This window comes from Myotis daubentonii, chromosome 2 (genome assembly GCF_963259705.1).
Source record: "Myotis daubentonii chromosome 2, mMyoDau2.1, whole genome shotgun sequence".
NCBI classification, from domain to species: domain Eukaryota; kingdom Metazoa; phylum Chordata; class Mammalia; order Chiroptera; family Vespertilionidae; genus Myotis; species Myotis daubentonii.
In genome coordinates, this window is record NC_081841.1 from 221469050 (window position 1) to 221495028 (window position 25979).

General features: G+C 51.4%; 1 protein-coding gene across 1 annotated transcript in view; it reads right to left on the reverse strand.

Moving 5' to 3' along the window:
- CSMD1 (CUB and Sushi multiple domains 1) overlaps nucleotides 1-25979 on the reverse strand; it is an 858055-nt gene that overhangs the window by 643659 nt on the left and 188417 nt on the right. Inside the window, exon 2 of the mRNA XM_059685840.1 lies at nucleotides 9338-9554. Coding sequence (XP_059541823.1) covers nucleotides 9338-9554 — 217 coding nt within the window. The remainder of the gene's footprint in view (nucleotides 1-9337; nucleotides 9555-25979) is intronic.

Here is a 25979-nt window from a genome sequence, read left to right on the forward strand (position 1 = left end):
AGAGCTGCAGGGCAGGTGGAGGCCCGAGGAGGGGGCTTGGGGAGAGGGGCAGGTTCTCTCCCCGAAGCCAAGGTTGGGGGACGTTTCTAGGTGTAAAGGTGTGGGCTGCCACCACTCCTCACTGCTCCTGCGATTCGTCCTTAAAGTCCTATTAGCCGGTTAAATGTGCAAACTCACAGCATGTCTAGATATCAAAACTGTGCCAGAATAACAGCAACATTTTAAAAGGCTGCACTGAGACTCCTCCTAAGGTAAACACGTGCCTTGTGGATTACTGTTAGGACAGTCAGATGCTAAGTCCTATGTATATGTGAAAAGAAGGGGGATGGGTATGTGACGTCACAGAAAGGGGGAGTTTTTGAGTCTCTCTACACATACAAGTGGCACTACCCTGGCTTGTCTGCCCAGGTGACTATGCTCTGCTGCTTTGAAAATGGCAGGACATTTCAAAGAACCATCCGTGTTTGGCGACTGCGAAAGAACACCCACACACGAAGAGGAGGCGTCAGAACTCAAGTCCACGTTAAGATCCGCTTGCAGTGTTTCGGACAGTCCTGCCTCACTCCTACATGTTTTATTACTTTATCTCCAAGATCTCTAATTACTAGCATTTTCATCATTTTTGTTAATAAATAAGACTTTTATGAAAAATATATATAGTTGGTCTCAATCAAAGCTGAATATTCAAATCAGCTGGGGAGAGAAATCTATCATCTATCTATCTCTAACCATATATCCATATCTATGACTATGTCTATATCTATACCTACATATATATCTATATCATCTATATCTATATCCATATCCATATCTATATGCATATCCATAGCCATAGCTATATATATATCTACTAGGGGCCCGGTGCACGAAATTCGTGCACTGGGTGTGTGTGTGGGGGGGAGTGTCCCTCAGCCCAGCCTGCCCCCTCTCACATACTGGGAGCCCTCAGGCGTTGACCCCCATCACCCTCCAATCGCAGGATTGGCCCCTTGCCCAGGCCTAATGCCTCTGGCCTAGGCATCTGGTCCGGGCAGCGGGGACCCGCAGCTGCAGCGGCCCCGCGATCGTGGGCTTCGCTTTAGGCCCAGGCAAGGGACCCCTAGCTCCCGGGACTGCCAGCTTCGACCGTGCCCAGCTCCCATCGCTGGCTCCACCCCTACTTCCTGCTATCACTGGCCAGGGCAGAAAAGGCACCTGATTCTCCGATCATGGCTGGGGGGCAGGGCAAAGGCGGCCCCAGGGCCGCCTCTGCCCTGCCCCCCAGCTCTTAGCTCCCCCCTGGGTTTCCGATCACTGTCAGTGGCAGGGGGCTTCTTCCTGCTTTCCCTTTCGCCTCCCTGCATTGTGCCTACGTATGCAAATTAACCGCCATCTTGTTGGCAGTTAACTGCCAATCTTAGTTGGCAGTTAATTTGCATATAGCCCTGATTAGCCAATGAAAAGGTTAGCTCGTATGCCAATTACCATTTTTCTCTTTTATTAGTGTTGATATCCATATCTATATCTATATCTATATCATTTATATCCATATCCATATCTATATGCATGTACATATCCATACCCATATCTATATCTATATCATCTATATCTATATCCATATCCATATTTATATACATATCCATATCCATATCTATCTATATCTATACCCATATCCATATCTATATCTAATCTATATACCTATGTCTATATCTCTATCTATATCTCTACTACATTTATCAATTGTCTAGGCCTTAAATGCCTCCTTTAATTGGTCGTATCTCCCATCTAGTCAACTGTAGAGAGACAACGTAAAAACAAGCCACTCAGCCTTACCCAGTAACTACTGGGCTTGCCTATGAGTTGTTAATTTTAAAGCCTATTTGAGAAAAGGGAAGATGAATGATGCATCAAAGAAAATTATTTTTTAATTTCATCATCTTGAAACGTGTACGCAGAATAGTGAGCATGGCTGACACAGTCACGTGATGATGGGAATGCGACAGTTTGGGATGAGAGGACCAAGCACGGCCCCTGCCTCCCGCCCCCCAGTGTCCTCACGAGGGTCCGGGACCTCCCCAGCCAGAAGCCGAGGTCCTGGTGGGCTCTGGCTTTCTAGGCTGAGACACCCCCTCTGTGCGGGGAGCAGGGCGTCCCCACTCAGGCTCCGAGATCCATCCCTCTGCACCCGCCCACTCCGCATGCTGGCCCAGTCACTGCTCATTCCTTCCTTCCCCGCAGCGGGGGTGTGATAAGATGTCAGAGACGTGCCTGTGGTTAGGATGAGACCTGCTCCTATAGAAGCTTTAGCCACACTTCACCCTACATTTCTGGGATCTTAATTGGGGCCTTAGTCACCAGCTGAGCTAAAAATAAAAGGGCGCTTTCATTTCTGTCTCACTATTGACCTGCGAATGGCTCCCTCGGGCCTGCACCAGCGTGGGGGCAGGAAGGCAGAAGTCAGCATGGCCAGGCCTCCCATCTCATCGGAATGCAACTCAGACCCGTCCTGGCCCTTAACAGTTGGCAAGTTATAAACATCACCAGCCGTCATTAATAATACATAGGCTGCGAAGTTAGGTATTAATGCATTCAAACACATTATTGCGGCTTATAAAAATATTGGGAAGAAAACTGTGATATTTTAGCAATATGTGCTCATAACGTCCTGGTGCTAACGGCCCTCTCACGCTCCTCTGTCGGCTCTTCATCACCTTCACGGCAGACCTTTAGGGGTAATTTTGGGAACGTGAGAGAGGCCGAGAGGCAGGATAAGTGCCTGCCAGCCATTTCCTGGGCTCGCGCTCCACAGCCACGTGGGGCCGGCACGCTGGTCTCCCACGTCCCGTGGCAGGACCTTCCTCCCTCGGCCGCCTTTTCCACGGTCTGAGCCACAAGCAGAGTTCCCGTTGTCAGTCTGACATGATAACGTCATCGCAGTGGGAAAGCGAGGTCGTCGTCAATCACTTTCTGATTTTGAACCACCTCCACCCCACTTCACCGGGAGAGAAGGTGGTCTGGGCAGCAGGCGCCGTGTGGGACAGATGCTCATGCCCTTCTAGATGGTTCTACTAGGTCCTGTCGGGTCACACACACACAGACACAGAGGCCAGGGGTGTGTAGCCCTGAATCAAGAGTATTTTACTCTTTTATTTCTAGTTAGTCCTCACCTGAGGATAACTTTCCCACTGATTTTTAGAGAGAGTGGAAGGGAGGGTGAGAGACACAGAGAGAGAAACATGGAGGTGAGAGACACATCTACTGGTTGCCTCCCGCATGCACTCCGACCAGGGATCAAGTCTGCAGCCGAGGTCCATGCCCTTGACCCGGAATCAAACCGGAGACCCCTCAGTCTGTGGGCCAATGTGCTATCCACTGAGCTCACCAGCCAGGTCCCTGAATCAAGACTGTTTTATTTATTTATGTATTTTATTTTTATAAAATATATTTGTTTTGATTTTAGAGACGAAGGAAGAGAGAGCTAGAAACACCAATGATGAGAGAGAATCATCGATCAGCTGCCTCCTGTACAACCCCCAGTGGGGAGCGAGCCTGCAACCTGGGCATGTGCCCTTGACGGGAATCCAACCCAGGACCCTTCAGCCTGCAGGCTACGCTCTGTCCCCTGAGCCAAGCCGCTCGGGTCAAGAGTATTTTGGGTCAAGCTCGCCCTCGAGATCACTGCTGTTTGAAAGTCAGGTGCCTGCCTCCCAGAGGAGGCCTCTCGGGGCACGTCGTCTGCCTCAGAGGATGAGTGAGCCGCTCGACACGCAGAACAGGGGGCCAGGCAGCCCCCCCCCAGAGGCCACTGCAGAGACCGTCCTATTTCCAGGAGCACAGGCTTCCAGGCTCAGTGGCAGCGGGAAGGACAGGGAAGCAGAGGGGCGAAGCTTGCTCTCTGTAAGGGCAGGTCAAGGACGAGACCAGTGGCCGGCAAACGGCGGCCCCTTGAGTGTGGCTCTTCCACAAAATACCACGTGCGGGAGCACACGTACAGTGCGACTGAAACTTCGTGGCCACACTCAAGGGGCCAAAGAGCTGCATGTGGCTTGCGAGCCGTAGTTTGCCGACCGCTGGACTAGACCACGCGTGTCAAACTCGCAGCCCCCGGGCCGCATGCCTCATTTATTTGGCCCATGTTAGCCTCTGAGTTTGACATATTGGACTAGACCATCCATCCATCCATCCATCCATCCAAAACGTGAGCTGTCCCCCAGGCTAGAGACTCCAGGTCTGCCTCCCTCCCACACTCACAGCCGGAAACCCTCACCCAATGGGTTGGGACTTGAAGGGGGAGCCTGGCCATCACTGCAGGAATTGAGGGGAAATTTGGGGAAAGTTAGAGAGGCACAGTCAAGGTCACTGCCTAGAGGTGGTGGGCCAGGAGGGTGAAGTCCTCATTCCTGGGAATTAATGAGCCGGAGAGTCCCGTTGCCCTTCTGGCCGGGGGAGACTCTGAGCAGATGCCGCCTATGGACCATGGGAAGGGCCCTGGTCGGCTCCCAGCCTCCAGAGCTCTGAGAGAGAAATAAACAAGACGCCTCGGCTACAGCAGTCTGTTAGCGCAGCCACGCGGGCGGGGCACAGAGGGACGACACGGGCGAGAGGGAAGGCCAGGAGTGCCGCTTGCAGTGAGACGGCGAGTTCCTTCAATATCAGGGCCCTGCTTGCTAGGAACGGTCCTCTTACAGGCAAAACAGAATGGAGACGGGACTGTGGCAAGCGTCTCAGGGTCAGAGAGGGGTGAGCCGTGGGCCGGAACGGCAAGGTGCTGGCGTTCTGGTCAACCCACGTGCATCGGTCCACCTGCCAGAGAACACTGTCAGATGCTGCAGAATCGAAAGTGTAGGATTTTATGGCCACACGGCTGGACCTCTGTGGATATTTGAGAAGCAAGAGCAGGCGCAGGGTCAATAAAGGCCAGAGATTTAAACAACAGCAGGAGCCCGGCCAGTGTGGCTCAGTGGTTGAGCATCAAGCTATGAACCAGGAGGTCACAGTTCTATTCTCAGTCAGGACACATGCCCGGGGTTGCAGGCTCGATCCCCAGTGTGGGGTGTGCAGGAGGCAGCTGATGGATGGTTCTCTCTCATCACTGATGTCTCTCTCTGTCTCCCTCTCCCTTCCTCTATGAAATCCATAAAAACATATTTTAAAAAAACAGCAGTGCTGTGACAGCTCATCCAATCAGTGGCATTAATTGCAGGTAACTCGACAGATTCCTATTTCTCTTTGTGGGTCGCAGCCTTCTTGTGCGTCAGGGAGGTCTTAGTTAGCCTCCCAATTAGCTGCCTCCTGCACACCCCACGTGTTAGCACTGACTTCAGTGACGGGCGCACACCACTCTGCCTTCGTGTGCTCCTAACAGAACGATCCAAGACGACAACATGACCTGTGCATGACTGTTTTCCCTTTAAAGATTTTTTTAAAATTAGGGTAAAGAATCCATTTCTCAGTAAACACCAAGTCGCCATGTAAACATCAATCATTCTAATCTCCAAATTCCATGTTTTGTGATTTGGGGATCGGATCTAAATCGTATGTAATTTGGAAAAATTCGTCTTCCTGTGGCGAGACAGGAGAAATGCGTTGTAACAGAAACGCTCGAGTTGTTTCAGACACAGCTGGTGTTCACTTGGCTGTCGGTGCACCTTTCGCTGCTGAAAACACGTCAGAGCAGCAGTGACACACACAGGAGCCGGCGACCGTCTCAGGAAGGGCTTTGGGGGCAGCTCAGGGCCAGCGGCTCCTGCACCAGCCTCCGTGGAAGGCCCTCGCTGCCCTCCGGCCCTGGAGGCGCTCTGAGCGAGCTGCCTTTAGAGACCAGCCGCTGCTGCAGGGCAGGGCGGGAACACATCCCGCAGGGTGGGAACACATCCCGCAGGGTCTCCGTGCAGCGGCTGCACTGCCGGTCCTGAGTCCCGGCCCCGGCTGACGTGGGCGTGCTGCGGCCTCCAAGGCGTGCGCCCTCAGCACTCAGACCTCAGTCCCCATCGTGGCTGATCCACGCGTTTATGAGTGAAGACCCTGCTCTCAGCGCCCTGGAGGGACCTGCTCTGAGCTGCTCCCCCAGGTGCTATGGCAGCCCGGCCAGTGAACACCGTGCCCAGAGCCGCTCCCCACGCACGGAGCGTCCACTCCAAAAGGGGTTCTAAGTGCAGACAAGGAGGAGAATTTATATAGCTTAGGGGGGGTTAATGTGGTTTTATATTGATTTTTTAATTTTTAATTTTTAAAATATATTTCCATTGATTTTAGAGAGGCAGAGGGAGGGAGAGAGAGAGAAACATCAATGACGAGAGAGAATCATGGATCTGCTGCCTCCTGCACACCCCACACTGGGGATCGAGCCCACAGCCCGGGCCTGTGCCCTAACGGGGAATGGAACTGTCACCTCCTGGTTCATCAACCACAGAGCCATGCCACTGGGCACAAGCTATATAGTGTCATGTAGGGATGAGAGCATCTTCCTTAATTTAAGGACATGAAACAGGCAGAAATATGGCATCTTTGTCCTCTGTCTCAAATGAGAAATTGTAGTTGGCAGGAATTTATATGAACCCAGCAGTGTCTTTCCTATCAGCCTCCCTTGCTTTCTCTGGAATAAATATCAGCGAGTAAAGGAATCACGGTGCCACCCTGTAGCTCCCCGATATTTGTAAAGCTCGCTGAGGCCCGGTGTCAGTTTATACTCCGTCCCCAGAGCCTCCGCTAACGTGTGGTGAACCGGATGGTTCTAACCTTCACATTCCCGGGGCTGACCTCGTCGTAACACCAACTGTGTTCAGGATCACTGTTTGCTCAGCTTTACGGTCGTTACCATATAAAGCAAGCATATCATCATGAGAACAAAAGAGGATAGGGCATTATTTTAAAACAGTTGTCAATCAAATTAATATTTACGACAAGTTTCCTTGAGACTAGGATCGAATTCTAGGACATGAAAATAGTGACAAAGAAGAATTTCTAAGAGCACGTCTTTGCTAGGTGTGTTTGTGAGCTGCAAAGAGAGTTACTGTTGACCCGGAGTCATCTGCCTTGAGCTCTGTTCATTGATGGGAGAGAGAGAGAGAGAGAGAGAGAGAGAGAGAGAGAGAGAGAGAGAGAGAGAGAGACGGGGAGAGGGAAACACTGGCTTGATGTTCCACTTATTGATGCACGCATTGGTTGATTCTTGTGTTCTTGTATGTGCCCTGACCGGACATCAAACCTGAAACCTCAGCCTATCAGGGTGATGTGCCAACCAACCAAAAAGCACCCAGCCAGGCCTGCCTTGATAAGTGAATAAACGATACCCCCCTTTCATCATAACTCTATGCAGTTCCTCTCACAATTCTTTTTATTATTACAATGCACCGCTGTTCCCTACCGGCATCCTGTATGTAAAATAAAAGCAAATGAGTGACTTGTATTTAGAAGAGCAGCAAAGAGGAGAACGCTTGCCTCCAATGAGCCAGGGTTGTGTAGGCAGATGCTCTGTCCAAACACTGAATGCAGACCCTGCATGTCAGACAGGAGGACAACGTTCACCTAATTCACACGGACATAGCCGTGCGCAGTGCAGGACAGAGGGCAGGGAAAACGGAAACGTGCTTCTCAGAACAGACAGCAGGTATCTCCGAGGGTCCAGAAAACACTAGAAGATGCTTGACATTTGAAAATGTCATGAAACCTATATGTTCATGTGGACTAATGTCGCCCCAATAAAATTTAATTAGAAAAGAAAATGCAAATAAAATATATTTGGAATATAGTAATATAATGTAGTTCATATACTGTTAATATATATTTATATTAACTAGACATACAGGGATACTTGCATAATTTTATAGCTAGAGACCTTCTCAGTCCACACAATCTTGAACAAAATACAAGATGGTGTGCATTACTGCTAAACTTGGCATTAACAGCAGGTTATTTGTCTGAGCAGTATAATTTCTTCTGCCTATTACCCGATTTTCTATGTGACTTAGTCAAAGACTTAACTTCTAATTAATACAAACATTTAAAACCGGAGGATTAAGCTTTATTTGCATACTAGAGGCCCTGTGCATGAATTCGTGCACGGGTGGGGTCCCTCGGCCTGGCTGGTGAGTGGGGCCTGTGGGGGCCGTCTCGCCCAGTCTAGGGGGAGGGATCTCAGGAGGTTGGCCAGTCATGGAAGGTTAGCTGTGGGAGCGCACTGACCACCAGGAGGCAGCCCCTGCGTTGAGATCTGCTGCCTGAGGGTCAGCGCGCATCATAGCGACCAGTCAACCAGGTTCACTGGTTATAACGGCCGCTTAGGCGTTTATATATATAGACTAGAGGGCCGGTGCATGACATTTATGCATGGGAGGGGATCTCCTCAGCCCAGCCTGCACCCTCTCCAATCTGGGACCCCTCGGAGGATGTCCGACTGCTGGGAATCTGGCCTAAACCGGCAGTCAGACATCCCTCTCACAATCCAGGACCGCTGGCTCCTAACTGCTCACCTGCCTGCCGGCCTGGTCGCCCCTCACTGCCCCCTCTGCCAGCCTGGTAGCCCTCACTGCCCCCTGCCGGCCTGGTCACCCCACACAGCCTGCTGCTCAGTCGTTTGGTCGTCCCTCACTAACCACGCAGCCTGTTCGGTCATCTGTTTGGTTGTTTCGGATGTGACAGCCCCTGGCTCTTTATATATAGATATGTATGCATTTAAATATGTTCATCAGGCTAGCTAAGAAATTCCAGTTTCTTTGAAAAGATATTTGTCTTCCCTTTGCAAAATAATTAAAAAATGGAATAGTTGTACAGCTGCAATTTTTCTATGTGGATAAATGAAAAATGTAAGTTAAAATCCTCCAGAACTTATTTCCATTTCTCCATCGTACAAATCATACAGCAACAGAGAAAACCAATGGGGGATGCAGTATATTATGATTGTGTAAGACAAAAGTTCTTCAAAGACTGCAGTATTCTTTCATGTTCTTCTTATTGAATGTTTTCTCTGACAATATAAAGGTTCCTTTTGTGTGTTTTTCTGAATTGCACTCTGAATAAGCACTCGATTTTACTCATTTATCTTTGTGCCTTTTCTCTTAGATCCACAGTTGCTTAAAAACAATGGCGTGTGATCATGTTCCTTCAATTACCTTGACAACCCTGTTTACCAGATCCTGAGCAATTTGGGGCTCATAAATGCAGTCAATGGCTGCTTTCAGGAGGAGTCAGGTTTTTAACTACCGGGAGACTTGTGATTGCAGCTACAGTCTCCATCCCCCTTTGGCGCGCCTGCAGGAAAGTTTCCTGCTCAGAATGGCATTCAGCTACGCATTGCAATCAGGTTTCGGGACGGAGGTCACCCAGGGCCCCGGCCCTGGCCGCGCAGCGCCAGCCTTACCTGACTTTCAGGTTGCCCTGCTGCAGCTGCCCGTCGTAGACCGCCAGGATGTCGAAGTCCTCCTCCAGCGCGAAGGCCAGGAAGGACAGCTGGACGCGGCTGCGCTCGCCCGTCAGCACGATCCACGTGCAGTTGGCGTAGTTGGGGTACCCGTGCGGGAACCCGGGGCTCTCGATGGTGCCGTTGGGGCCCTGGACTAAGCCTCCGCAGTTCTGACCTGGAAACACAAACACAAAAGCCAGCATCTTAGTTTGGCTGTTGTTGATCTGTGATTTTTTTTTTTTTTTAATTCCCAACCATTTTGGCCAAATGTTAGATGACCTATTTGTGATCATTCAGACGGGGCAAAAGTAGGTTCACAGTGTGAACAGAGAAGCACTGTCATCTCCTCCTGTTGCTGAGGAGTCGTCGTTTTCTTGTCCCTGTGCCCACTGCGAACCTGCCTCGCCCGCCCTGCGCCGCGTGGTGAACCGCGATGGTGTTCCCGGCCTGAGCGAGAGGGAACGGCACGCACACAGAAGACAAGGGGGCGCGCCCCACACCTGCAGGCTCATGGTGGCACGGGGGGACCGGTTCTGTCTTTCCAACGCTGCTCCGTCCCACCAGGCCGCCTGTGCGAGGACCTGGCCCGGCCGCCCACCTGCAGACTCTCACCTTGTAACTCAGCCCCTCAGTTTCTGGGGGTAACGAAGTTGGCAGATAAAATAAACATCATAAAACTATTCACACACACACACACACACATATACACACACACGCACACACACACATGCACACACACTAATTCACCTCAATGGCTGCCCTCGGCGTTGTTTTGAATAATTAAGGAAACCCACACCATACGCAAACTATCGATTTGCAGCTCTGCAGGCTGAGGTCCCACAAAGACGAGGAATAAAACAAGACCACCGGGATGTAGTCTAGTTTAAAATGAAAGGTGTGAAGAGAAATCAAATTACCCCCACATGAAGGAGCAGCCCAGAACGATAAGGGACCACCCCATCAACGACTTCCTGTTGGCAGGGGTGAGATTTCCTTGTGGAGAAGAGAGATGCGTGTCCCCCTGAGGGCACCGTTAACGAGAAGGCGGAGGCAGGAATGGCCATGACGTGCCATGGATCCCCTGGGAAGACGGAGGGGCAGGCTGGGGAGCCTCGGCGGGTGAGCAGGTGGAGGCTCTGAGGAAGGGACACGCTGCCCCCGTCTCCCTATGTCACCGCATGTCCTTGCACATCCTCGGTAATGAACCAGCGAGTCAGGGGGGGTCCTGAGCTCTGTGAGTCACTCCAGCAAGTTGGGGGAGCCTGAGGAGGGGCCGTGGCGACCCCTGATTTATAACCCGCTGGTCAGGGCACAGCGTCCCGCCTGGGCTGGCCTGACCATGGGTCTCTGAGGTGGAGGCGGGTCTTGGGGGACTGAGCCATTGACCTGGGGAATCTCATGCTCCCTCAACCAAATGCCTTGTAGGACCCGCAGCTGGTGTCCTGACCATTGCCTGTTGGTGGGTGGATGTGGGGACCCCTCCCCTCACTCCAGGGTAGAATCGGGTACAAAACCCAAATAATAAGTCCATGGAGGGGGGAAGGGGGGAGGGCAGCTGGGTGCCAGAAGCCCCTACACCAAGAAGCAGGTTAGGACCTAACCTTGGGGAGAACTGGGGAAATATTCCCACAGCTGCCTCTTTTGTGCCATTATCCCCTGCTTTTTAAAAAATACATATTTTTATTGATTTCAGAGAGGAAGGAAGAGGGAGAGATAGAAACATCAGCAATGAGAGAGAATCATGGATCGACTGCCTCCTGTACGCTCCCCACTGGGGATGAAGCCTGAAACACAGGCATGTGCCCTCAACCAGAATCAAACTGGGGACCCTTCGGTCCACAGGCCGACGCTCTATCCACTGAGCGACACCAGCCAGCGCTGTGCCCTGCTTATTGCTTTCCCCCTCCTCTGCCCAGGTACCACTTCCTGAGGATAAGCTCAGGACAGGGGAATCTGGTCCCTGTGTTTCCGGAATGTGTTCTGACCCACTGTTACCTCCCCGTGTGCCTGTCAGGGCCACACCGGGGTCAACTAGGCTGACGCCCGAGTGGAGACCATAGCTGAGACAGCGTGACCATCGGTGCTGTCAAATTAACACACCTGACTCGCCGTCAGCTGGAATTACAGCCGTCATGGGAGGGGACAGAACAACAGCTGTCACACCACTCCCACTTCTCTCCGTCTGAGGTTAGCATTAAGTAGCCACCAAACACTGTTAGCTGGGTTTTATTTTCTGCATCTGGCCATTTCCCACCAATAGGTTTAAATGAAGTAAAATGTGTGTGTGTGTGTGTGTGTGTGTTTAATTTTATAAAAAAACTAGAAGCCCGGTGCATGAAATTCATGCACAGGTTGGGTCTCTAGGCCTGGCTGGCAATCAGAGCTGATCTGTGGGGCGGCCGGCGGGGCGATCAGGGCCTACCCCCCCCCCGCCACTAGCACCCACCTGGGCCAGCTTGGTGCTACCCGCTCGCTGGGCCCACCCCCTACCACTACCGCTGGTCTCCTCCCTCTGTGGGGTGACCAGCAGGGTGATGGGGGGGGGGGGGCCCTGCTGGTAACCACCTTGGCTGGCCTGGGGCCTGAGGGCTGGGGGCAGCTCCCATGTTAAGTGTCTGCCCCCTGGTGGTCAGTGCATGTCATAGCAGCTGGTTGTTCTGCCGGTTGGTCTATTTGCATATTAGGCTTTTATTATATAGGATGTGCTGAATATATTGGTGAGCATTGCTTGATAAAAACATACAGGTTTTCAGATGTACACTTCTCAAACACGTCTCTGTATATTACATTGTGTGTTCACCACCCAAAGTCAAGTTTCCTTCCATCACCATTTAAGCCACCTTTACCCTCCTACCCACCCCCCCTTTCCTTCTGGTAATCTCTGCAATGCAGTCTGTGTCTAGGAGGTTTCTTTGTGTATGTTTTCTCCGAATCCCTTTACCTTTCACACCCAGCCCCCTCCCGCCTCCCCTCTGACAGCTGCCTGTCTGCTCTCTGTATCTGTTAAGTCTCTTTCTATTTTGTTCATTCATTTATTTTGTTCATTAGATTCTGCCTACAGGTGAAGTCACATGGTGCTTGTCTTTCTCTGACGTGAGGCTCTCCAGGTCCCTCCTATCACAAAGGGTAAGAGACCCTTCTCTTTTTCTTTTTTTTTAAATATATTTTATTGATTTTTGACAGAGAGGAAAGGAGAGGGATAGAGAATTAGAAACATCAATGACAGAGAAACATCGATCAGTTGCCTCCTGCACATCTCCAACTGGGGATGTGCCCGCAATCAAGGCACATGCCCTTGACCAGAATCGAACCTGGGACCCTTCAGTCTGCAGGCCAACGCTCTATCCACTGAGCCAAACGGGTTAGGGCGAGACCCTACTTTTCTACCGCCATGGTGTAGAGGTACCACAGCCATTTTATCCAATCGTCTACTGATGGGCAGGTGGGCTGTTTCCACATCTTGGCTAGTGTAAATAACACTGCAATGAACACAGGGGTGCATATATTCTTTCAAATTAGTGTTTTTTATTTGTTTGGGGTTAATATCCAAAATTTATATAAAGAACTTTTACAACTCAACACACACACACACACACACACAAAAAGAAGCCAATTTAAAAAATGGGCAAAGGATCTGAATGGAAATGTCTGACGGTAAGAATAAGAAAGTTTCAGAGAGCCCGGGACACTTGGCTGATTGCGTGTAGTGGAGGTACCTGAGCACAAGTATCATCCAGGCTTTTATTCTCCCACTTCAAACAGGAAATGATTGCCAAGGACGTTTTGCTCTTAGAACCCATTTCACAACAGTAGCTCTCGGTGAGCTCGAGCTGTTCACAGCGATATTATCAAGTGCTGTGGGAGTGCGCTAAATCTTCATAAAAAGGGTTTAATGAAAGGGATTTATGAGCTTAAAAACCAAAGGACTAATAGGAAGCCCATTTTCCACTAAATCTAAATCTGACAATAACTCAGTAGCAAGTGGATGTTAAAGCTGTGGGGTTTGAAAGGGCTTTCAGGAAAAGAGCTTTCCTGGTTTACCTAGCAATTCTCACTTCGACGTGAGTCAGAGAGGGAAGATGTGATGATAAACGGAAGGAAGTAAATGAATGCCTTGAAGAGAAGAGGTGTCCGCTGGGAGCAGCTCATGGTGACAGGCCGTGATGGTGAACCAGGTGATCAATGAGATTTTCTCCAGGGAATAACGCCCAGGCTGTCTCTGGGGACCAATTAGCACAATGCACTTTGCAGATGAGTCACTTTTGATCAGTAGGTAGACTTTTCCACGGGGCCTGTTAGAAACTTGGCAAACTTCTCCCAAGTTCTTAGACGGGGACTCTCTGGCTTGGCTGCACATGGCAGTCAACCGCGGCAGAGTGTGCGGGTGTCTGTTCCTGAGATAGATCTGAGGTAGATGGTCTGGGTCAAGAACATCCCAGACGAGGTTGAAGAAGACGAACAGGGAGATCTTATGCTACTTAATATCATGCCTGACTACAAAGCTGTAGCAATGCACACAGCGTTTAGTGGGTGCAAACCTCGACAAAGAGCCAGTGGGACAGAACAGAAAGGCCCCGCAACCGGCTAGTGTGGCTCAGTGGTTGAGCATCGACCCCTGCACCAGGAGGTCATGGTTCAATTCCGGGTCAGGGCGTATGCCTGGTTGTGGGCTTGATCCCCAACAGGCAGCGCGCAGGAGGCAGCCGATCAATCTCGATGTTTCTCTCTCATCGATGTTCCCTATCTTTCTCTCCCTTCCTCTCTCTCTAAAAATCAATAAAAAGATATCTTTAAAAAAATAAAGCCCTCAGCTAGAGCCGCACAGAGGCAGATGGCGGGCTGATGAAAAGCCGGCTCAGTGCGGGAAGCAGCCGTCTTCTCACCGACGGTGCCGCCAACTAGACAGCCAGACGGGCGAGGAAGGCTGGTCCCTACCTCACAAGGTAGACACACATCTCTTCCCGAGGAACTGCAGACCCAGGTGCCAATGAAATGCGAAGCAATGAAACCTCCGGATGGGAACCCATTAGAAAGTGTCTTCGGAACCGGGTGGTAAGTCAGGGTGCCTTGCAGGGAACACACCGAGTGACCATCATGAAAGTAAGAGTGAAAGGAACTCCAGGAAACTAGGACGCATTCACAGTCCACAGATCCAACCAGGGACACGGCCATAACGTGATGGAGAAAGCTTGCAAATCAATAGGAAAAAGGCAACAGAACAGAAAGCAAAGATCACACGCCGCTGGAGATTCAGCGTCGGAGAATGACTTTTCTAAAATTGGAAAGAGACAGATGGATCACGAAACGGAAATGATCCCAAAGCTTCGTCCCCGGGGCAGGGCCCAGCAGGCCCTACCTGTCCTGACCGTGTACGACAGGAAGGCAAAGCCGGATTTGTGTGAAACAACAAGCCCGCCTCGTGGCTCTGCTCACTCCTTGTGACTTTCGGACCCACCAGGAAAATGCGGATGTTCCGGCAACTTGGTATCTTCAGACTCAAGATAGTGTCACGGCTTCAAAAAAGATCGAGCCTCATGAAATCATCACTTGTATAAGCAATAGTCCTACAGCGGCATTGACCGGCGTCCATTAGCGTGAGCCGCATTAGTGAAAATCTATACCGAATTGACTTGGAGGACGCCTCCTTCATTACAATTACCCCAAAGCCGTGGCTCTCAGCATCGTTAGCATCCATATAAGGTTCACGCTGCCTAAGACACTCGCAAAAATCGTGGCTGAGGCCATTGATAGTTCAATGAAAATGGTCTCCAAATGGAAGTCCCAAGAGGTAAAGTGATTGTAATTAATGAATGTAAATGAGGTAGCACTTAGCTTCTTTCTTGGGCCCAGAACTGAATCCAGAGAGCATGCTAATGTATGTCTGAGATGAAAGATTGCTCTTGGCCGACATGGCTCAGTGGTTGAGTGTCAACCTCTGAACCAGAAGGTCATGGTTCATTCGCAGTCAGGGTACATACCGGGGTCACAGGCTCAATCCCCAGTGGGGGGCGTGCAGAGGGCAGCCGATCAGTGATTCCCTCTCAGCATTGATGTCTCTATCTCTCTCTCCCTCTCCCTTCCTCTCTGAAATCAATATATATATATATATATATATATATATATATATATATATATATATATATATATATTTAAAAAGACTGCTTCCATGGAGATAAGGAATTTTAGTTGAATAAATAAATCCATAGGCAAGGAGATTATAGATGACATGGGTGTACAGTTTCCTATTTTACATGCACTTTCACACAGAGTATGGGGCTTGCTCCCCCGACCCCAGCAAATGCCAAGGTTGGGTTTTCGGCACAGGTCCCCAGCAGGTCTCCTTCTATGACCGTCCCCTCGGTACTTGCACTCTAAGGGCCCTCCCGAGGCAGAGAGCCCTCAGACCTCCTACAGATGTTTTCCAAGTGGCTGACATCTATGCTCCATTTCCATGTTGGCCTGAAACACAGCTTCAAGTAAGCTGATTATTGGAGCTGGAAACACTTTTAATGAACAGACCTTTAGATCCTGCAATTATAACCTTGCGTTAACACACTGCCCACCAGGAATCTGCAGGCAGGGCCTTTGCCTGTTACATTTCCTAAGGGCAAGGAACGAATCCGCAGGGCTCCTGGGAGAATTTTAATATTTCAGTGAAACTCGTGTTCTTTTCGCAGGCCTGGAAACCCAAGTATTATGGAAGGAAATGCCTAATGGTCTTTCTACAAGTTCTGAGGATGGAAGCTGCCTTGGAACATCAAAGCCATTGGGAGAACAGGAAGCATACGTGCAGTCTGCGTGTAAACTGCACGTGCACCAGATATACACATCACACAGAAGTGTATGCATGTTTGTGTTCACTTGCTATCATTCAAGCAAATTGTTATCAGAACATTTCAGTACCTGGCGTAATTTTTAGAAGTTGGTGTCACCGTATTATATATCAACTAGAGGCCTGGTGCACACAATTCATGCACAGTTAGGGTCCCTAGGCCTGGCCGGCCATCAGGACCAATCATGGCCTTCTGGCTGCTGGCTGGGGCCTCCCTTCCCCAGCTGCCGCCTGCTGGTAGAGGCCTCCCTTTGTTATGCGCCACCCCCTGGTGGTCAGCACACGTCATAGTGAGTGATCGAACTCCTGGTCTCCTGGTCAAACTCCGGAGGGGACACTTTGCATATTATCCTTTTGTATATATAGATTCTGTCTCAGCGAAGCCGGGAAATTGCTGTCTAAATCGCCCAGCAGTTGAATTGCACCTGATGAGATACTTGGTCTATCTCTGACGTGATGAACAGAACATTAGGCTCCGGGGACTCATACAGAGTTAACTCAGCCTAGATTCCGCCGATCCCAGAGCTCCCAGCCCCACAGCTCCCGATACACAGGATTCCGGCATCATCTCCCTGCTGCCTCATACTTCAGAGCAAGGCGGTGCTTCCACATGCGATTCCCCCAGAGTCCCAGTCACCCACGGCTGCAGGCCCACGTGACCGCATAGATGTGATATGCACACGGAAGGATGCTGCCCTCCCTGATGAACAGCAGCTGAGGCGTGCAGGAGGCAGCGCAGTGGTTGGCCCACGATTCCAAGAAGGAAAGTGGGGTCTTCTGACACCAAATACTAGTGTCTGTTCCACCAAATCACAGCTGTGTCACCAGAGACAAGCACCGCATGGCCCACAAGCCATCCTCCCCTGCAAGGACTCACCCAACCCCCGTGTCCATCAAAGTGACCAGCTCAGATGCCCCCACACGACCAGGATGGACCCTGGGGTTCAGGAACTCTACAGCAGCCCTTCTTTCTAACAATCAGCGCCTGGCAGGGAAAAGGGTACAGCCCCACCCGAGAATATGAAAACACTCGTGCCCCAGCCCAGAGACAATGGTGCCATCAGCCTCCTGACCACGTTTCTAATCTGCACTCACCGCTTTTTAAAAACATTTTAATTGATTTCAGAGAGGAAATGAGAGTGAGAGAGAGACAGAAACATCAATGATGAGAGAGAGTCATCGACCAGCTACCTCCTGCACGCCCACACTGGGGATCGAGCCCACAACCCAGGCATGTGCCCTGACCTGGAATCAAACCACCGAGCCACACCGGCCGGGCCACACTTATCGCTTTTCAATGATGCTGCCTCCCTGATGTACAAGGGGGGGCAGCGTGTCCAGGCCACAGGTCGGCCAGCCCCGCGGGAGGAGCAGGACGCCCGAGGGCTGATCCGGGAGGGTCGTGCTGGGCGGCTGGTTGGTGCTGGGTTTATTCTGAGAAGGTCGACAGCTCGCCCTGCCGCGGTGGCCACCACGAGTCCTGGGGAGCAGGGGGCTCCGGCGGCTGGACAGGGCTGCCCCCCCACAAGGCCGGGAACACATTTCAGGAAGGACAGGTTCCCCGTGTCCCTTGAGGAGTCCCTGCTTGGAACGTCAGTCTCGTGTGGCCCATAGACACGCTGGGTTGCCACTCGGCCGTAAGGAAAGCCGGAACACTGCCACGTGTGCCAGCAAGGACGCATCGTGAGAACATCACGCTGAGTCACGTGAGGCGCACAGGAAAGCTAAGAACCACGTGACCTCACTCCTGCGTGGGGTCGGACACTGAGAGCAACAAGTGCACAAACAATAAAAACAGAAGCTCACAGACCTGGCCGCAGTGAGGGGTCACCCGAGGGAAGGAGTTGGGGGTGGTCAGTGGCGAAGGGGTCACACATACGGGGCCGGCTGTTATTCCGGCGGAGCCTGGTGACAGCGCGGGGCCTTTCCTGGGGGAACCCCATCTCTCTGAGATGACGGGGTCTGCTCTCGGGGATACACGACCACGTGGCTTGGCCCAGCGGCTGCAGGAAGATGTGGTCGGTGCTGCCCAGCAGGTGAAGGGAGCCCGCAGGAGAGGGTCCTCATGCCCAACCCTCCCACAAGGGGACGAGTCGCACGGCCCGTGCTGAAGGGGCCACGGAAGAGGGTCCGGGGGTGAGCAGAGCCGGGGAGCATGCCACGGCCTCCCGCAGCCTGAGTGACGTTTACTTCTTTCTTTGTAAGCCTCACCCGATGAGATATACATTAGAGAGAAGCAGGCGGGGGAGAGAGGGGAGCATTGATGTGAGAGAGAAACACCCGTCTGTGGTCTCCTGTGTGTGCCCTGACTGGGCATTGAACGGCAGCCCTTTGGTCTATGGGAGAATGTTCCCATCAGCGGAGCCCCCGCCAGCGCCTGACGGATATTTGAAGGAGCAAGTAGACCCGGGTGTGAGTACAGGGTGTGAAGAGTGACACTGTCGGCACCACTGTCTCTCGTGGGAGACGCAGAAGATGAACCATCTCACAACCCGCTTGCAGCAGGCCTGGGGGCCGCCCGGGCTTATTCAGAAAGCAACACACTCAGGGGAGAACGGCGAGCCGTGACACTCAGAGGCCGTCCTGCTCCCACACCCGCTCTGCAAAAGCAACCCTTCACATTCTTCATGTTTAGGAAGACGTCCACGCAGATGAAGGGCTGCTTCTGACCCCCGACGCGCCCCCTGTTCTGACCTTTGTGACAAAGCTATGCGAACGCTGCAGGTTGGCCACGGGTGGAAGTGGCCGCTCCCGTGGCTCCCGTGGCTCCTGTGGCTGTGCCACTGCAGACACCTCCCCTGGAGGAAAGGGCCCTGTGTTCTCCACGTGAACTGTCCGTCTGCTCTAAGGACGAAGGAGAGGCCCTGCGGTTAGGTGGGTCCGTCCGACTCCCCTCGCGCACAGATGGACGTGGATCTTTCCATGTTCCCGGCAGGACTTCGGGAATCAGTCAGCCAAGCCAACGTGCAGGAAGCTGGGCACTGTCTCCGCCGGGTCTGTCGATGACTTCGGGGTCTGCCTTTTGGGGGAAACGGCGAATTGCAGAGGAATCGCACGTGCAATGCGCGTCCTAGACCCTGCATGACGTCTTTCAGAACTGATGTCTCCGGCATTTCCCAGGAAGCACCCCCGAGGGAGGCTGAACGCTTTTGTCTCTCAGGTGACCAGGTGGCTGGCGCCTCAGGGTGCCTGGCTCAGGTCTATCCCCGCACCCACGGGAGGATGGCTCACACCCGAGCAGCGGAGAAGGTGGAGAAGGTGGAGAAGCCAGCAGCACTGGGCAGAGAGGGACCAGGGCCAGTCCTCCCTGAGGCCCCGGCTGTCCCCGCGAGGCCCTGCGGGGAGCGCTTATGCTGCGAATGAGCCAGGAACACCTCGTTTCTATTGCTGGTCAAAGCAAATGGGGTTTCTTCCAGACCGTGTGGATAGCAGCAGCCTCTATTCATGCCACAAGACGAGAGCCTGTGGTCCCCACACTCAGGTTTGATCTGCTTGCCTTCCTTCCTTGCCTGGAGCACACTGAGCGTGGCCCCACTCAGGGCCTATGCATACACTCCTCCCCATTGGTCTCCTTCTGACATCTCCCCCTCGGGTGGCAGGCTGACTGCCCCCGACCTCCCTCCCTGCTCCCCATCCTGCTCCCTGCTGTGCCCTTGCAGTCATTTTGTGAAAATATCTCACTGGCTTATTTACTCACTAGAGCCGTGGTCGGCAAACTACGGCTAGCAAGCCACATGTGGCTCTTTGATCCTTGAGTGTGGCTCTTCCTAAGCCTTAGGAGCACCCTAATTAAGTTAATAACAATGCACCTACCTATATAGTTTAAGTTTAAAAAATTTGGCTCTCAAAAGAAATTTCAATCGTTGTCCTGTTGATATTTGGCTCTGTTGACTAATGAGGTTGCCGACCACTGCTCTAGAGGCCCAGTGCATGAAATTCGTGCACAGGTCGGGTCCCTAGGCCTGGACAGCAATCAGGGCGGATCTCTGGGGCCATCGGAGAGGCAGTTGGGGGGCCTCTGCTGGCACCTGCCTTGGCTGGCCTGTCAGTGCTGGCCACGCCAACACTGCTGGTCGCCTCCCTCTGCGGGGCAACCAGCAGGGCAATCGGGGGGCCCCCATTGGCACCCACCTTGGCTGGCCTGGGGCCTGCGGACTGGGGGCAGCTCCTGCATTGAGCATCTGCCCCCTGGTGGTCAGTATGCGTCATAGTGACCGGTCATTCTGCCGGGTGTCCCACAGTTCAGTTGATTTGCATATTAGGCTTTTATTATATAGGACTGTTTTCCTGCTCTGTAACTCTTATGCCGCCCTTCCAAGAGTGGAGATACAATCTTTATTCTCACAAGGGGCCTGAAATAGCGCCCAGCACTCAGATTTAATTACCGAGGCCAGCGGCTGAGTCAGGGCGTGTGCGGGGAGGTAGCGATGACGGTGGCTTGAATTAAATCTAAGTGCACACGTGTGGAAAGCATCTGTAAAAATACCACAGAGTGGGCCTGGCGGGGACTTCTTTGCGCTGAGTCAGGGGTGACCTAGAACACTCAGAGCCTGGGGTTGCCATTCTCATCCCAGAAAAGGGAGCTGGCAACCTCAGTCCGCAGGGTGAGCAGCCTGATCGCTGGCAACTCCTTAGAGACATCCATAGTCTCTGCATTATTCAAGCCCCTTCCTCCCAGGTGTCCTTGCAGCCCACCGTCTCCACCTGCGCCCCTGGAGGGCGGGCAGGAGCCTGGCCAGCAGCCTGAACAGAGCCGTGTGGTGACGCCCATGGCTCCTCGGAACTGCACCCGGGAGGGTCTCGAGTTAATTGCGGCCCCACCTTGCTCCCATCCACTGAGAAATGGTCCGTTCACAGCTCACAGCCCCAGTCATTCAGCGACTACCCCTCCCAGGAGACACGTGGGAGGAACACGGTGCAGAGGGACCCTGAGCTTTGGGTCCAACCAAACAAAGCCGTGGCCACTTCCCAGCACGGACCACTCGGGACGTGGGGGATGGAACATGGCCTGGTCAACCGCCTCAGCGCCCACCCACGGGAATGAGGATGCGTTCTGTCCTGCTGGGCTGTTTTGTCTCCGTGTTTCTGTAAAATATATATTCGTATTGATTTCAGAGAGGAAGGGAGAGGGAGAGGGAGAGAGAAACATCAATGATGAGAATCATTGATCGGCTGCCTCCTGCACGCCCCACACTGGGGATCCAGCCTGAAACTCGGGCATATGCCCCGACCAAGAATCAAACCGTGCCCTCCGGGTTCATAGGTCAATGCTCAGCCAGTGGGGAGAAGGATGCCTTCTGCCCCCAATAATGAAGAAGAGGCTGCTGTACTAAGAACCTTCCAATGAACCACGGCCATCGAAGGAGGGGACAAGTTCCGCTTTCAGTAGATCATTACGAGGATTAATGGTCCTTTTTCACGCAGCAGCGAAAACACATGAAATGGCCCTGGCTGGTGTGCTCAGTGGGAGAGCGTCGGCCTGGGGACTGAAGGGTCCCAGGTTTGATCCTGGTCAGGGCACACACCCAGGTTGCAGCTCGATCCCCAGTGAGGAGCGCGCAGGAGGCAGCCGATCAATGATTCTCTCTCATCATGGATGTTTCTATCTCTCTTTTCCTCTCCCTTCCTCTCTGACATCAATAAAGATATATTTAAAAACAAAAACCGAAAACACATGAAATGCAGGATTTTCTTCCTGGGACTGAAACAGTGTAATTGTGGTTTGATGCCCAACAGCAACTTGCCATTTTCTCTCCGGGCGAGTTCTAAAATCTGTTTTAAAAGCAGCAGAGACTTACAGGCAGCAGACGTTCTGAAATAGACCTTCACAACCAATGGACAAGGATTGTTTCTATTTGTCTCAAAATAGAGCGTTTTCTCTGTGATTGATGACAGACATTAAAACGGACCCAGATAACAGCTCAGTGAAGTCGCTCCTCCGCAGGGTCCTGATCCCAATCGGTATTCGGGTGGAGAAGTGGCCCCGGGCTGAAGACGATCATGGCAAATGGCAAAAAGGAACGATGGGGGGAACCTATTTGCAAACACATCTCTGTGGGACTCCAGAGCCTGGTAAATAGCATTCTGAAAGTGAATGGAAACATTTGCAAACCAGGGGTCTTTGTCAACTGCCAGGCTTGTAGGACCCTGACGTAGGCTTGCAGGACCCTGACGAAGGCTCACGTGTTTCATGTAGCTCTTCATACACAACCCCTCAGGGCCCCTTTTCTCCAAGGATGCCCTTGAGGGCATTTTAGGGTTGAGCTGGGTGCCTTTCATCGAGATCAGGGTTTTGATGGCGAAGGTTTAAGGTGGGTGCTGCCCAGCATGTGTCTGCAATCACCCAGGTTCACAAACCCCATCCATATCCCATCGCAAAGCTCAGAAGCTCCTCCCTCTCCCTGGGCAAACTGGGAGAACGCTCATTTCCTGGGTGCATTTCTCTGTGTCCATGGCACTGCCTGACGTCCCCTCTTTAAACTATTGCTCTCGGCTGGCCTGGGTCTAGGACTCCGGAAGCATCTACAAACATCCTCAGGAATTCAGCCGGAGAGCGGCTCAGGCAAAACTCGAACAAATGCAGACGCAGGTGCTGAGGACACCAGAGCTTCTGGGATGCCTCTTCCTTGCATGGAGGGGACCCCATTCGTACTGATGGGGAAATAAGACATTTTGGGGGGCTGGCAATCCGAGTCTGGGCAGGAGCCGAGTGCACACTCTCGATGGCCTATAGTGAAGTCACTGCCCCTTTCCCACAGTCTGGTCTTGCGAGGCCTGTTACCTAAATGCTCCCATTTCACAGAGGCCACAGTCCGTGAACAACACACAACCCCCGGAGGGGTTATCAGCGCTGGCGCCAGGCCAGGCCCTTAGATATGGTCTCACGGCCCCCATCCCCACACACGGGGCTTTTTGCAAAGCCTGAGAAAGGTCCGGAAGTCCCACCCATATTTGGGGGACAAAGAAACCAAAGGGGATAAAGGGGGAGCTTCCTCCATATTGGTTTGCTCAGGATTTGGAGAGAAACAGTCTCCCCTGAGTCACTGTACTAGTACATGCGGAACATCTGAAAATACATGGGTTTTCCTGTATCTCCAAGTGCTCCTGGGTATTTTCCGGTCGCCTGGTAAATTCTGTAACAGTATGGATCCCTGGTCTCTCTCCTCTCCCTCCCTCACACATGCGGCCCCAGGAAAAGTCGGGTAAGTATTTGCTTGATGGGGTTGCCAGGGGGAGTTAGAAATTTGGAGCACCGCTCCTTCCCCTCCCCCTCCAGGCAGCACGCTTTCCTCTGTGCTGGGCCAGGAGGGTGTGTGCTCTTGTAAAGGTGCTGGTGGAATTTAATGAGGGCGAGAGAAAGGACGATGGGCTAATGCAAGAGCTTCCTATTGGAAAGTTCAAGTGTCTGTAGATGCCAACTCCATTGTCCGCCAGTAGCCTAATTAAAGAGAACACCTAGTAATCATTTCATTAAAATCTGAGTGTTGAAAATAGAAAATTACTTGAATGTATTACAGAACAAATCAATAACAGTCTCTAATACCTTTGGCTTTAATGTGTACTGAGAGAGTCAATAATCATCGAACACATCAAACAGATTATTATTTTTTCTGTCTGACTCTACAAGGGGGCTTACCTGAGGACTGACCTGCAGGGCTGGTCTTTGTTTTGCCAAACTTACTCTCAAGGCAGAAAAAGGATGGAGAAATGTCAAACCGTTTTAAGGCAAGTGAACAACCAAAGGCACCTGGGGAAATGCTATATTGAGGCGAACAACACCCCGTGAAAAGGCCGGGAAGAGGGGCTGCAGAGAGTGTCTTCGGAAAGTGGGCACGTTCAGAAGTCTATGCGTAACGGGATGTAGGAAGTCGTGCTGTGGCTGGGCAGGTGCCGTCTCGGGAAACACCGGAGGAGACCCCTGTCTTCCATGTTCTATTGGTCGTTAGAGTCAATGCAAGAAGGGAAAGCAAAGACAGAGAGTAAGCAGTGGTGTGGGTGAGCAGTGAAGGGGTACCCCAGCCAGACAGTGCCGATCTGCAGACTGGGAGCGGCTGTCTTTTCTCATTTTTCTGTTCTTTACTGTTCCTTTCCTTTCTTTTCTCTTCCCTCCTTCCCTGTCTGACTCCCTCCCTCCCTGCATTCAGGGAAATCTCTGACAAAGCGGGAGTTGGACACAAGCTGCAGAGACAAAGCCTTCAGAGAACACACCTAACAGAGAGGCAGATGGACACCACCAGGCACTGCAGGACGTGCAGTGAAGACCCAGGAGGAGGGAGAAAAGGGGGAAAGGATATTTGAAGAAACAATGACAAAACTTCCCAAGATTTGCTCACAGAAGTGAATCCACACGTTCGAGAACCTGAGCCAGCGCCAAGGAGGATAAATTCAAAGAGATTCCCGCGGAGGCACATCATCCTCAAGCTGCTGAGAGCCAAAGTGAATCTCAAGAGCAGCACGAGACCAGAAACCCGTTAGAGACACAGACGCCTCACCACGACCGAAAGCAGCGTCTGTCTCCCCAGGAGCCAGAGGACCAGGAAGCGGCTGGGGAACGTAAAACAACTTGACAACAACGTGTGCTCTTACAGCACAATGCCCTTCAAAATGTAGAAATTAAAAAAAATTACAAATAAGCAAACATCAGGAGAAATGCCCATGGGAGGCCTTCAGGGTAAAATAAAAAGAAGCTAGACAGTAAGTCATACAAAGAAATAAAGAATTTTAGTAAAGGTATATAACTAAACAAGAGGCCCGGTGCACAAAATTCATTCACTGGGGGGGGGGGTTCCTCAGCCCAATTTGTGCCTTCTCACAGTCCAGGAGCCATAGGGGGTGTCTGACTACCGGCTTAGGCCCGCTCCCCTGACATCCTTAAGCCGTCAGTCGGATATCCTTAGCACTGACTCGAAGGTGAGAGAGGCTCCTGCCACCACCACTGCACTCACCATCTGTGAGCCCGGCTTCTGGCTGAGTGGTGCTCCCCTTGTGGGAGCACACTGATCATCTGGGGGCAGGACCTGCATTCAGTGTCTGCCCCCTGGTGGTCAGTGCACGTCATAGTGAGCAGGTGAGCAGCCTTAGCATATCATTAGCATATTATGCTTTGATTGGTTGAACATACAGCCAGACACTTTGCATATTAGGCTTTTATTATATAGGATGTTAAAGTTACTATTATTCTATTTTTGGTTTTGTAGTCCTTTTTACTACATGATGTAAAATACAAATGTATAAAACAATTATAAATTTAAGCATCAAACAATGCATGAAGACATAGTTTGTGAGAAGGGAAGTTTCAGAACTGTGTAAGAGCAAAAACTGGTACACGCTATTGAAGCTAAGTTGGCATCAATTCCAACTAGATAGCTAACTTTTTAAGATGTTAATTATAATCTCTACAGTTATCATTAAGAAAACAACCAAAAAATATACACAGATAAATTAAATGAGAGGGAAATCACAATGATATGGTACAGACATTCATCAAACATAAGAGAAGGCAGTAGTGAAGGAAGTGGGGAACCAAAAAGTTATAACTCATAATAAAGCATAAATGGTAAATGTCAAAAGCAAATTATTTTTACTGCTGATTTCTTTAAATGCAAATGGATTAAACTCTGCTGTTCAAAAGGGAGAGACTGACAAAATGGATTTTTAAGAGTAAACTGACCAGATTATATCCAACCTATAAGAGACTCAACTGATGCCCAAAGACAAGAATGGGTTGAAAAATAAAAGGATGAGAAAAGATATCCCATACAAATAGCG